This window comes from Triticum dicoccoides, chromosome 6B, assembly GCF_002162155.2.
Source record: "Triticum dicoccoides isolate Atlit2015 ecotype Zavitan chromosome 6B, WEW_v2.0, whole genome shotgun sequence".
Lineage (NCBI taxonomy): Eukaryota > Viridiplantae > Streptophyta > Magnoliopsida > Poales > Poaceae > Triticum > Triticum dicoccoides.
The window spans coordinates 486,236,920-486,250,650 of record NC_041391.1 but is presented as its reverse complement, the minus strand read 5'-3'; the positions used below and the strand labels follow the sequence as shown (position 1 = coordinate 486,250,650).

At 48.2% G+C, this 13,731-nt stretch overlaps 1 protein-coding gene across 1 annotated transcript; it reads left to right on the top strand.

Moving 5' to 3' along the window:
* The first annotated feature begins 563 nt into the window (after window positions 1–563).
* LOC119320293 (ethylene-responsive transcription factor 2-like) lies at window positions 564–1,822 on the top strand. The gene has a single exon (XM_037594409.1). It carries the CDS (start codon window positions 629–631, stop codon window positions 1,442–1,444), a length of 816 nt encoding a protein of 271 aa, XP_037450306.1. The 5' UTR covers window positions 564–628; the 3' UTR covers window positions 1,445–1,822.
* Window positions 1,823–13,731: the final 11,909 nt, after the last annotated feature.

Below are 13,731 nucleotides of genomic sequence, written 5' to 3'. Positions count from 1 at the left end.
TGCATGAAGCAGAGAGGCAGCCATGCATGCTTCACTAACACATGATCTGCACTTAATTTGATCATCCATGCTTAGTGTTTTTTAAAATGGACCTAACAAAAAACATGAAGGAGTGATTGGTAAAATTGTTGATATACTCCCTCCATTCCCTTTTATAGTGCGCCTTGTTTCTAGCTCTTATACCAAGACATGAGCTGTCACTTTTATTTGGACTGAAATAGCCCCTTGTTTGTTCAGACTGTCACAGCACGTGGGTGCTGCAGTGATTCAGCGGAGGGTTATTTCGTCCAAAAACCCTCATGCGCACTACATACCGGAATATGCATCAAAACTTTATACGCACTATAATTTGGACTAGAGGGAGTACTTATGTTAGCGTGAGTACTCCACTAATCCACCATATCATCATCATCATTACCTTCCAAAACGATAAGAAAAACAATGGAATCACGTGGGGCTAAAGCAGGAACGTTCGGCGAAACTAGAAGCACGTGACACCCTTCCGCGCTCTGTATATAAACTCGGGGACCGAAACCAGCTCCTCCACAAAATCCACTGACAAACGCTCGGCGAATCCCAAGAGCGAACTGAGATCATCCTAGGACCAGGCGCGACCACACAGGACAAGATGCTGCTGCTTAATCCGGCGTCCGAGGCGGCGGCGGCGGCGCTGGACAGCATCCGGCAGCAGCTCCTGGAGGAGCCAATGGCGCCGGCGCGGCCGGCGTACTGCCGGAGCGCGAGCTTCGGCAGCCTGGTGGCGGACCAGTGGAGCGAGTCTCTCCCGTTCCGGCCCAACGACGCCGACGACATGGTCGTCTACGGTGCCCTCCGCGACGCCTTCTCCTGCGGCTGGCTCCCCGACGGCTCCTTCGCGGCCGTCAAGCCCGAGCCCCTGCCCTCCCCCGACTCCTACGACGGCTGCTGCCTCGGCAGCTTCCTCGCGTCGCCGCCCGGGCTGGACGCGCCGTGGGCGGAGGAGGCCGAGGTCGCAGCGACGGCGTCAAGGGGGAAGCACTTCAGAGGCGTGAGGCAGCGGCCGTGGGGCAAGTTCGCGGCGGAGATCCGGGACCCAGCCAAGAACGGCGCGCGCGTGTGGCTCGGCACCTTCGACAGCGCCGAGGACGCCGCTGTGGCGTACGACCGCGCCGCCTACCGCATGCGCGGCTCCCGCGCGCTCCTCAACTTCCCGCTCCGCATCGGCTCGGAGATCGCCGCAGCCGCGGGTCAGAAGCGTCCGTCTCCCCAGCCAGCGAGCCCCGACTCTCCTCCTCCCTCCTCCAGCGCACCCGGGTCGTCGAAGCGGAGAAAGAGAGGCGAGGCCGCAGCAGAGTCCATGTCCATGGCTCTGGTGCCGCCCCCGCCGGTGCAGGCTCCGGTCCAGCTGACCCTCCCAGTCCAGCCGTGGCTCGCCACCGGCGCCGTCCAGCAGCTAGTGAGCTGAAGCGGCGAAAGCAACAAGTGATCGTTCTCATGACCGATGGCCATTAGTTCTTCCTTCATGGCTTCATGTGTTGAGCCCATGGAGGAACAGAGCATCAAGATGGCGTCAATGGCGTAATGCGTCGCTCGAAGAAACCTTGATCAGTTGGAGGCAATTACGCGCCACGCCATTGTGAAATTTGTGTGGCTCCGTGTGAAACTTGTCGCTAGGGTTAGTGGCGTTGGCACAGTAGCAAGTGGGTGCAGTGGAATCCCGAAGCTGGTTTGTAAGAGGTGGTGAGGGTGCAGGTGCAAAAGTTGCACAGACCTTCTCCTCTCCAATGGAGAATCTTCTTTGTTAAACTGTTGTTTGGTACCACTGTCAGTGAGTGATTCCTTTCGAATTTGCAGGTTTCCCACTGATATATACTCCCTCCGCTCTTAAATATAAGTCTTTCTAGAGATTTCACTATGAACTACATACAGATGTATATAGACATAGTTTAAAGTGTAGGTTCACTAATTTTGCTTTGTATGTAGTCTCTTATTGGAATTTCTAAAAAGACTAATACTCCCTCCGTAAACTAATATAAGAGCGTTTAGATAACTACTTTAGTGATCTAAATGATTTTATATTAGTTTACAGAGAGAGTATTTAGGAACAGAGGGAGTACTACTCTGTCCCATAATGTAAGACATTTTTCAGTTCAATTTGAACGGCAAAAACGTCTTATATTATGGGACGAAGGGAGTAGTTTAATAATGCAAGGTGGGCGTGCATCACAGTTATTTAGCGAGGAATAATACTACTTGGAAGAAGGAAGAAATGTCTGCGTTGTGACCGAGAAGGAGCACATGTTTTTGACTTTTCAAAACTGGGATGAGAGGTGATGCACGGCACGATCAGCCTGAAGGTTTTGTCAACGGACAGAGACCTGAACGCAAATCCAAAATGCCAATGGACCACTCGCAGCCCTCCCTGGGTGAATTAAACAAACGTGAAATATGCGGCAGGGGCGAGGCTAGCACGCACTCGCGAACTAAACAAACACATTGCTTTGGGCCGTTGAGGCGATGGATTGGTCCTTGGTGCGGCGGTGATGGAAATTAAAGGTTGGTGCATCATCAACTTTGAGGTGAGGGAACAAAGGAGTTAAGATATCCTTTTATCACCCTGGATATATTATTATACTACTTTCTCCGTTTCTAAATATAAGTCTTTATAGAGATTTTACTATGAACCATATATGAATGTATATAGACGCATTTTAATGTGTAGATTCACTCATTTTGTTTCGTATGTAGTCCATAGTGAAATCTTTAGAAAAACTTATATTTAGAAACGAAGGGAGTATAAACAAACGACTAGGAAATGAGATGGTACGTCGTGCTTATCCATGGTTAAGGGCTTCTTTGGATCACAGGATTTGCAAAACAAAGGAATAGGAAAAATGGAGGATTTGATTGCCATGACATAGCCAATCCTATGGATTTTTTCTAGAGGTCGGACCTCATGTGTAAATTCCTTTGGAATCAGCACCTTGGACACCCAATCCTGAGGAATTTTAATGGCCCAATCCTTTGATCCAAATGCGTTTCATAGGAAACAATCCTGAGGATTGATATCCCATGAAAATCCTGTGAAAATCCTCCAATCCAAAGAAGGCCTAAGACTTAATATGAGGCGCGCCGTTGGTAGTGTGACGAAGGATTCCTTGGTTTTGGTCGCCGCCAAAATCAGCTGTGAGGCACTTGCTTGTCAGCTGAGCTGGCCTTGGGCCGCACTGGGTGGAAACGTCTTCAACTTGAACAACGGCGCGAGAGGACGCATCCCGCCTGCCGGCTTCATTTTCTTGGCCTATTAGTACTCCCTCGAATGTTCTTATATTAGTTTACGGAGGGAGTACTACACCTTCGGTTCACTAATGCAGTAGGACAGTCTGACAGTTTATAAAGAAGTACGTACATTCCAGTGGTAATCCCGTATGAATTTGGAACAAAACAATGGGAGTTTGTCGTCGCTGCCGCCGGTTTACGGAGCGCTGCGCTGCCACGATTCTATTCTATCACTTGCTCATCATCCTAAGCAACAGCGTCGACCCCGGACAGGCGATCTCACCGCTGACTCGACGGCGACGCGACAGTGATTTGCGTATGAACCCAAGACAAAAGGACGACTAGTCCAGTCCAGATGATGCGCACGGGCAAAGGCGAGACGATCTAGAGCAGAAAAGCTAGCGGCCGGGCGGTATCAAGATGGTCGTTCCGACTCAGCAAAGTGGCCGATCCTGTCATGCGAGTGCCCGCCCATGCGTGGCGTGGGGGCCGGACGTGTTCTGACCGTCTTTCGACCACCTTTCCTCACCTGTGCCTAGGGATCGGATAAGCGATCGAGCACCATCCGAATCAGCCCCATACAGAACTGTCTACGGCGCACGCCCACTGGCTGACTCGACTCGGCTACAGAAAGGTTAGCCGAGGATTCCCTCACCTCATAGCCTCGTAGGTACTAGGACGGGGAAACCACGTCAACGATCAGGCCGTGGTCTGAGCAAGCGTCACGGCTAGCTTGTAGTAGCAATGCAGTGCGGCAGGCTGCTTGAGAGATGAGAAGGGTGGCATGATCACGGTTGCGCATGGCAGATGTAGCCTATTTCCCGCTAATTGCGAGCATTACCGCGTCAGCGCAGTAAGGCGGGTCGTAATGGGATGGGAGTATCATATACTAGTATCATGCATATGATACTAGTGTATGATACTACTTCTGTAATACATAATATTATAAGTACTTCATCCGTTTCTAAATATAAGTCTTTTTAGAAAATCTATTATGGACTACATACGGAGCAAAATGAGTGAATCTGCACTGTTGGGGATATAACTACTGGATGTAAACCGCCCAGGAGGGGCCGGTTCACCTTCAACTACATTGAAGCCCACGAAGACCGAGAAGATGACGATTTACTAATGAAGCTTAGAGGGCCGGAGCCCAAAGGCGGATTAGGGCCCATAGTGGTAAACCGCCATGGTTATGTAACTTGTATTGTAAGTTAGGAAAGGAGAGACCGAGCCGGACACTTGTATGAGTCGGCCTCGGGGCTCTGTAGACCGGCCGGGCGTCAACCTGTGTGTATAAAGGGACGACCCGACAGCGGTTCAGGGACGAGAGACAACAACTCGAGACTCAAAGCGTATTTGCTCCCTGGTCATCGAAACCCAATCAATCCCATCACAACTATACGTAGGCTTTTACCTTCATTGAAGGGGCCGAACTAGTATAAAACTCCGGTGTCCCTTGTCCGGTTTAACCCCTTCAAGCTTATCCGTAGCGATGGCTCCACGACTAAGTCCTTTCATGAGGACATCTGACGTGTTAATTCCACGACAGTTGGCGCCCACCGTGGGGCTATTGCACGATGATTTCGAGTTCTTGAAGGGCAGCTCTGAAGGACTTAAGGGGTACATGGTCGGTCAGATGACCAAGAGTCGTCGCGGCAAGCTCTACATCGACGACGAAGTATGGGGCCCCGAGGCCGGCTCAATCGAGTACGGGTACCGGGTCCCCTTTGGCGGAATTCATGTCTTCATTGGCAAGATCGGCGAACCGGGCCCTGAGCATGACATCTACACCGACCTTGTCGAGACGGCTCAGCGTGCGAGTCCTGCCCACGTGAAACCCGCCATGAAGCGTGCGTGTCCATGGGATCGGATCTGAACCGGTGTCTGAAGGCGAGACGGCTATTTATTCCGATGGTGAGTCATCCACTGGTGAAACCGAGTCCCTGTACCGAATTCATGATGGTGTGTTCGAAGGATATTCCGATGGCAACAGTATTCCGGACCTCCTTGAACCGCCAAGTCGGGTTGCTGTTTTCATGGCCGGAACACAGCCCACTCTGCAATCTTCATCCACAACAGCAATGAATACCGGGTCAGCAGCCACGGCAGGAGGCCCGGCGCGCCGACCGGCTCAAGTCCTCTCCGGTTTGATGGATGCCTGGGCAACCTTGTTAACCACGGCAGTTACCCCGGAGACGCGGGATCAGCATAATGCGAATATTGCGAAGCTAAAGGACCAGATAGCACAGGCTAAGGAGGACCTAGCAACTGAGGACGCAAGGTTGGCTGAAGAACGGGCCGCTTTGGATGCCCAGTCACAGCAGATACAGGCGCAGAACTACCAGCTCATGCTGGATCAGAATACATCAAATGATGTAATGCGGAGAAAGTATCGATCACGTATGCCACCAGTCTTCAAGGGAGTAAATCTTTTCAATACGTCGGGGGCTGGGCCGAGTAATACGGTAGCCACAAACCGGACCGACGCGCCAAGGGCAGCACCGGATCAACCATGGACGATGGAACCACCTCGACGAACGGATAACCTGCCGCAATACGTGTCAACACCGCCGGGTCACTTTTCGAGCCCTTTGGATAACATGATTGCTGCAGCATCTCACCTGGCAGCTATTCCGATGGAGGGCGATTCACTGGCAGCAATCGAGACATGGCGGGCCAGAGATCTTCTTCAAACCGCCGTACTGCAGCAGCAGGCTTATTCCTACAGCCGGGATAGAATTCATTCAACTCCCCGTCCGAGCAAAAGTTACAACACATGGATGAACCGGAAGTGTCTAGCAGTGCGCGGCACCGCAATGTTCCCCAAGGACCCAATCTGGCACGCGGTGAGGTAAATGCTCAAGATGTGGTGGATAATGACAGGGCGCGAAGGGAGGCCGCTTTGGCAGCACAATATACGGATCATTATCAACCCGCCCCAGTTCAACCTTCGGCGTCAGTAGACCGTGGTACCGGGTTAGCCTTCAGTTCCTGGGGAGTGCCTTGTCTCATTCCGGCTCTACGTAATGTGCGACTGCCTAAAGATTTCAAGGGTCCACGTAAGGTGCCGAATTACACTTCTGATCAGCCACCTGAGGCGTGGGTCGAGAGTTACGAGATGGAAATGGAGATGCTGGATGTGGATGGAGCGGCTTGTGCAAAGTATTTCACGATGATGTTGGAAGGGACATGCCGCACTTGGTTGAAAAACCTACCAGCTAACTCCATCGAGTCGTGGGACCAGTTGAAGGCCCGGTTTATAGCCAATTTCGAAGACACATGCAAACAACCTAGTTTCAGAAGTTTTGCATTCGTCGGACCGGATTAATGTCGGCCAAGCGATCATAACGCTGAAGCGCAATTGCCCGTTTAAGTCACTAAAGATAAAGTTGGGACGGCTCAAGCGCCACTGCAATGACATGGGAACACTTATGGTAGCCTTGGTCAAATATGCCAATTCTGATAATACCAAGGATCCCGATTCTGATGAAGAGAAACCGCAGAAGGGAAAGAAGAACGGCGGTGCAAAAGGTCAGCATCACAACCAAGGAGGCCACGGAGGTAATGGTAAATGCAAAGCAGATAGTTCAGATTTTGTAGCTAACACCAATATGCAGCGTCGTAAAGGTAAACCGTCCCAGCGCGGCGGAGGGATGAATTTGGAACGTTTGTTAAATCAGCCATGCCTGAAGCACGGGACCAAGGAAGCTCCATCAACACATCTTTGGAAGGATTGCCACATTATGAAAGAGTTTAAAAATTCTGATCTATTTCAATATGATCAGGGCCCGTCGGGCGGTTCAGGACCAGGTTTTCATGGTGGCGGCGGTTCAAGCTCTGGATTTCAGAATAATCAGGGCAACCAGAACAACCAATGTGGTAGCAGCCAACAAAATAATCAAGGGAATCAGCAGCAGTCAGGTTATCAAAGTCACCCCAAGCAGTTGAATGGTGGGAAGTATCATGTGTTCACTACTAGTTTGTGCAAGCGTGATCAGAAGCTTCACAAGAGAGCAGTTAATACTGTTGAACCGGCGGTGCCACGTTATTTGCGGTGGTCCGAGCAGCCCATTGTGTGGAGCAGAAAGGATCATCCGCCCCGGGTTGATAATCCGGGTCACCTCGCTTTGGTGGTGGTGCCTCAGGTGGGAGGTTATAAGTTTACCAAAGTGATGATGGATGGAGGAAGTAGCATCAATATCCTGTACTATGAGACTTTCCGTCGCATGGGGTTGACAGACAAGAGTCTTAAACCGTCAAACACTGTTTTTCATGGTGTGGTGCCAGGTAAATTGGCATATCCTGTTGGCAAGATCGCTTTAGAAGTTGTGTTTGGAGATGAGCATGATTCTAGGTCTGAGACATTGACCTTTGAAGTGGTGAAGATCCAGAGCCCGTATCACGCACTGTTTGGACGGCCGGCTTACGCCAAATTCATGGTGAGACCCTGCTATATCTATCTACATCTCAAAATGCCAGGTCATAAGGGGACTATCACAGTAGATGGAAGTCGAAAGATCGCTTTGGATTGTGAGGAAGGTGATGCGGCCTATGCTGAGTCGGTTTGTGCTACAGAGGAGCTGAAGTTTTATAAGGAAAATGTTGATCCAGCAGACATGACCCCTCTGAAGAAGCCCAGCACTGAGCATGACCCGGCACTGAAGTTCAAACCGGCTGATGAGACTAAACTTGTTGACTTTGTTCCTGGCGATTCATCCAAACAGTTTAGCATCAGCACCAATCTGGATCCGAAATAGGAAAGCGCGCTCATCGAGTTCATCCGTGAGAACTGGGACATTTTTGCATGGAAGCCTTCTGACATGCCAGGTGTACCGAGGGAACTCGCTGAGCACACTCTCAATATTGATCCCAAGTTTAAACCGGTCAAGCAATTTCTTCGCCGCTTTAACGAGGAAAGACGCAAGGCCATTGGTGAAGAGGTAGCCCGGCTGTTGGCTGCTGGGTTTATCGTTGAAGTATTTCACCCCGAGTTGTTGGCTAATCCGGTGCTTGTTCTCAAGAAAAACGGCACTTGGCATATGTGTGTGGACTACATCGATTTGAATAAAGCTTGTTCGGCCGATCCCTTTGCTCTCCCGCGTATTGATCGGATTATTGATGCGACGGCGGGTTGTGAGCATCTGAGTTTCCTGGATGCTTATTCAGGTTATCATCAGATCAAGATGACAGTTAAGGACCAGGAGAAGACAGCCTTCATCAGTCCCTTTGGAGCCTTCTGCTATGTTTCTATGCCCTTTGGGCTCAAGAGTGCCCAGGCAACTTATCAGTGTTGTGTGCAGAACTGTCTTCACATGCAGATTGGGCGTAATGTTCATGCCTATGTGGATGACATTGTGGTAAAATCCAGGAAGAAGGAAACCCTGATAGATGACCTCAAGGAGACGTTTGACAATCTTCGGGTTTACAAAATGATGCTTAATCCGGACAAATGTGTTTTTGGTGTTCCGGCAGGCAAGCTCTTAGGCTTTCTGGTATCCAACAGAGGCATTGAGGCTAATCCGGAAAAAATCAAAGCGATTACATCCCTGGCTAAACCGAAGTGTATCAATGATGTTCATGAAGGAAATATGCCCTAGAGGCAATAATAAAGTTATTATTTATTTCCTCATATCATGATAAATGTTTATTATTCATGCTAGAATTGTATTAACCGGAAACATGATACATGTGTGAATACATAGACAAACATATAGTCACTAGTATGCCTCTACTTGACTAGCTCATTAATCAAAGATGGTTGTGTTTCCTAACCATAGACATGTGTTGTCATTTGATTAATGGGATCACATCATTAGGAGAATGATGTGATTGACATGATCCATTCCGTTAGCCTAGCACTTGATCGTTTAGTATATTGCTATTGCTTTCTTCATGACTTATACATGTTCCTGTAACTATGAGATTATGCAACTCCCGTTTACCGGAGGAACACTTTGGGTGCTACCAAACGTCACAACGTAATTGGGTGATTATAAAGGAGTACTACAGGTGTCTCCAAAGGTACATGTTGGGTTGGCGTATTTCGAGATTAGGTTTTGTCACTCCGATTGTCGGCGAGGTATCTCTGGGCCCTCTCGGTAATGCACATCACTATAAGCCTTGCAAGCAATGTAGCTAATGAGTTAGTTACGGAATGATGCATTACGTAACGAGTAAAGAGACTTGCCGGTAACGAGATTGAACTAGGTATTAGATACCGACGATCGAATCTCGGGCAAGTAACATACCTATGACAAAGGGAACAACGTATGCTGTTATGGGCATCCAGGTTCCGCTATTGGTTATTGACCGAGAATAGTTCTAGGTCATGTCTACATAGTTCTCGAACCCGTAGGGTCCGCACGCTTAACGTTACCATGACAGTTTTATTATGAGTTTATATATTTTGATGTACCGAAGGTTGTTCGGAGTCCCGGATGTGATCTAGTACATGATGAGGAGTCTCGAAATGGTTGAGACATAAAGATTGATATATTGGAAGCCTATATTTGGATATCGGAAACGTTTCGGGAGAAACCGGGATTTTTCCGGAGTACCGGGGGGTTACCGGAACCCCCCCCGGGGGGTTACCGGAACCCCCCGGGGGGTTATTGGGCCTAGATGGGCCATGAGGGAGAAGAGGAGGGCCGGCCAGGGCCGGCCGCGCGCTCCCTATCCCCCTAGTCCGAATAGGACAAGGAGGGGGGGCGGCGCCCCCCTTTCCTCTTTCCCCTCCCCCCTTTCCTTCTCCACCAAGGCAAGAGTAGGACTCCTCCAGGCGCACCCCTTGGAGGCCGGCCGCACCTCCCCCTCCCTCCTTTATATACGGGGGCAGGGGGGCACCCTAGAACACACAAGTTGATCTACGTGATCGTTCCTTAGCCGTGTGTGGTGCCCCCCTCCACCATATTCCACCTCGGTCATATCATCGCGAAGCTTAGGCGAAGCCCTGCGCCGATAGAACATCATCATCATCACCAAGCCGTCGTGCTGACGGAACTCATCCCCGACACTTTGCTGGATCAGAGTCCGGGGATCGTCATCGAGCTGAACGTGTGCTGAACTCGGAGGTGTCGTACGTTCGGTACTTGGATCGGTCGGATCGTGAAGACGTACAACTACATCAACCGCGTTGTCATAACGCTTCCGCTTACGGTCTACGAGGGTACGTGGACATTACTCTCCCCTCTGTTGCTATGCATCACCATGATCTTGCGTGTGCGTAGGAATTTTTTTGAAATTACTACGTTCCCCAACAGTGGCATCCGAGCCTGGTTTTATGCGTAGATGTCATATGCACGAGTAGAACACAAGTGAGTTGTGGGCGATACAAGTCATACTGCTTACCAGCATGTCATACTTTGGCTCAGTGGTATTGTGAGATGAAGCGTCCCGGACCGACATTACGCGTACGCTTACGCGAGACTGGTTTCACCGTTACGAGCACTCGTGCTTAAAGGTGACTGGTGGGTGTCTGTCTCTGTCACTTTAGCTGAATCGAGTGTGGCTACGCCCGGTCCTTGCGAAGGTTAAAACAACATTAACTTGACGAACTATCGTTGTGGTTTTGATGCGTACGTAAGAACGGTTCTTGCTAAGCCCGTAGCAGCCACGTAAAATTTGCAACAACAAAGTAGAGGACGTCTAACTTGTTTTTGCAGGGCATGTTGTGATGTGATATGGTCAAGACGTGATGCTATATTTATTTTATGAGATGATCATGTTTTGTAACCGAAGTTATCGGCAACTGGCAGGAGCCATATGGTTGTCGCTTTATTGTATGAAATGCAAACGCCCTGTAATTGCTTTACTTTATCACTAAGGAGTAGCGATAGTCGTAGAAGCAATAAGATGGCGTAACGACAACGATGCTACGATGGAGATCAAGGTGTCGCGCCGGTGACGATGGTGATTACGATGGTGCTTCAAAGATGGAGATCACAAGCACAAGATGATGATGGCCATATCATATCACTTATATTGGTTGCATGTGATGTTTATCCTTTATGCATCTTATCTTGCTTTGATTGACGGTAGCATTTTAAGATGATCTCTCACTAAATTATCAAGAAGTGTTCTCCCTGAGTATGCACCATTGCGAAAGTTCTTCGTGCTGAGACACCACGTGATGATCGGGTGTGATAGGCTCTACGTTCAAATACAACGGGTGCAAAATAGTAGCACACGCGGAATACTCAGGTTAAACTTGACGAGCCTAGCATATAACAGATATGGCCTCGGAACACGGAGACCGAAAGGTCGAGCGTGAATCATATAGTAGATATGATCAACTTATTGATGTTCACCGTTGAAACTACTCCATCTCACGTGACGATCGGACATGGTGTAGTTGATATGGATCATGTAATCACTTAGAAGATTAGAGGGATGTCTATCTAAGTGGGAGTTCTTAAGTAATATGATTAATTGAACTTAAATTTATCATGAACTTAGTACCTGATAGTATTTTGATTGTCTATGTTTGTTGTAGATAGATGGCTCGTGCTGTTGTTCCGTTGAATTTTAATGCGTTCCTTGAGAAAGCAAAGTTGAAAGATGATGGTAGCAATTACACGGACTGGGTCCGTAACCTGAGGATTATCCTCATTGCTGCACAGAAGAATTACGTCCTGGAAGCACCGCTGGGTGCCAGGCCTGCTGCTGATGCAACTGACGACGTTAAGAACGTCTGGCAGAGCAAAGCTGATGACTACTCGATAGTTCAGTGTGCCATGCTTTATGGCTTAGAACCGGATATTCAACGACGTTTTGAACGTCATGGAGCATATGAGATGTTCCAGGAGTTGAAGTTAATATTTCAAGCAAATGCCCGGATTGAGAGATATGAAGTCTCCAATAAGTTCTATAGCTGCAAGATGGAGGAGAATAGTTCTGTCAGTGAACACATACTCAAAATGTCTGGGTATAATAATCACTTGATTCAACTGGGAGTTAATCTTCCTGATGATAGTGTCATTGACAGAATTCTTCAATCACTGCCACCAAGCTACAAGAGCTTCGTGATGAACTATAATATGCAAGGGATGGACAAGACTATTCCCGAGCTCTTCGCAATGCTAAAAGCCGCGGAGGTAGAAATCAAGAAGGAGCATCAAGTGCTGATGGTTAACAAGACCACCAGTTTCAAGAAAAAAGGGCAAAGGGAAGAAGAAGGGGAACTTCAAGAAGAACAGCAAACAAGTTGCTGCTCAAGAGAAGAAACCCAAGTCTGGACCTAAGCCTGAGACTGAGTGCTTCTACTGCAAGCAGACTGGACACTGGAAGCAGAACTGCCCCAAGTATTTGGCAGATAAGAAGGATGGCAAAGTGAACAAAGGTATATGTGATATACATGTTATTGATGTGTACCTTACTAATGCTCGCAGTAGTACCTGGGTATTTGATACTGGTTCTGTTGCTAATATTTGCAACTCAAAACAGGGACTACAGATTAAGCGAAGATTGGCTAAGGACGAGGTGACGATGTGCGTGGGAAACGGTTCCAAAGTTGATGTGATCGCGGTTGGCACGCTACCTCTACATCTACCATGGGGATTAGTTTTAGACCTAAATAATTGTTATATGGTGCCAGCGTTGAGCATGAACATTATATCTGGATCTTGTTTAATGCGAGATGGTTATTCATTTAAGTCAGAGAATAATGGTTGTTCTATTTATATGAGTAATATCTTTTATGGTCATGCACCCTTGAAGAGTGGTCTATTTTTATTGAATCTCGATAGTAGTGATACACATATTCATAGTGTTGAAACCAAAAGATACAGAGTTGATAATGATAGTGCAACTTATTTGTGGCACTGCCGTTTAGGTCATATCAGTGTAAAGCGCATGAAGAAACTCCATACTGATGGGCTTTTGAAATCACTTGATTATGAATCACTTGGTACTTGCGAACGTGCCTCATGGGCAAGATGACTAAAACACCGTTCTCCGGAACTATGGAGCGAGCAACTGATTTGTTGGAAATCATACATACTGATGTTTGTGGTCCAATGAATGTTGAGGCTCGCGGTGGGTATCGTTATTTTCTCACATTCACAGATGATTTGAGCAGATATGGGTATATCTACTTAATGAAACACAAGTCTGAAACATTTGAAAAGTTCAAAGAATTTCAGAGTGAAGTGGAAAATCATCGTAACAAGAAAATAAAATTTCTACGATCTGATCGTGGAGGAGAATATTTGAGTTACGAGTTTGGTTTACATTTGAAACAATGCAGAATAGTTTCGCAACTCACGCCACCCGGAACACCACAACGAAATGGTGTGTCCGAACGTCGTAATCGTACTTTACTAGATATGGTGCGATCTATGATGTCTCTTACTGATTTACTGCTATCGTTTTGGGGTTATGCTTTAGAGACGGACGCATTCACGTTAAATAGGGCACCATCAAAATCCGTTGAGACGACGCCTCATGAACTGTGGTTTGGCAAGAAACCAAAGT

What these genes read in the sequence shown, in the direction of transcription:
- LOC119320293 (XM_037594409.1), top strand. Translation starts at nt 629, where the DNA reads ATGCTGCTGCTTAATCCGGCGTCCGAGGCGGCGGCGGCGGCGCTGGAC.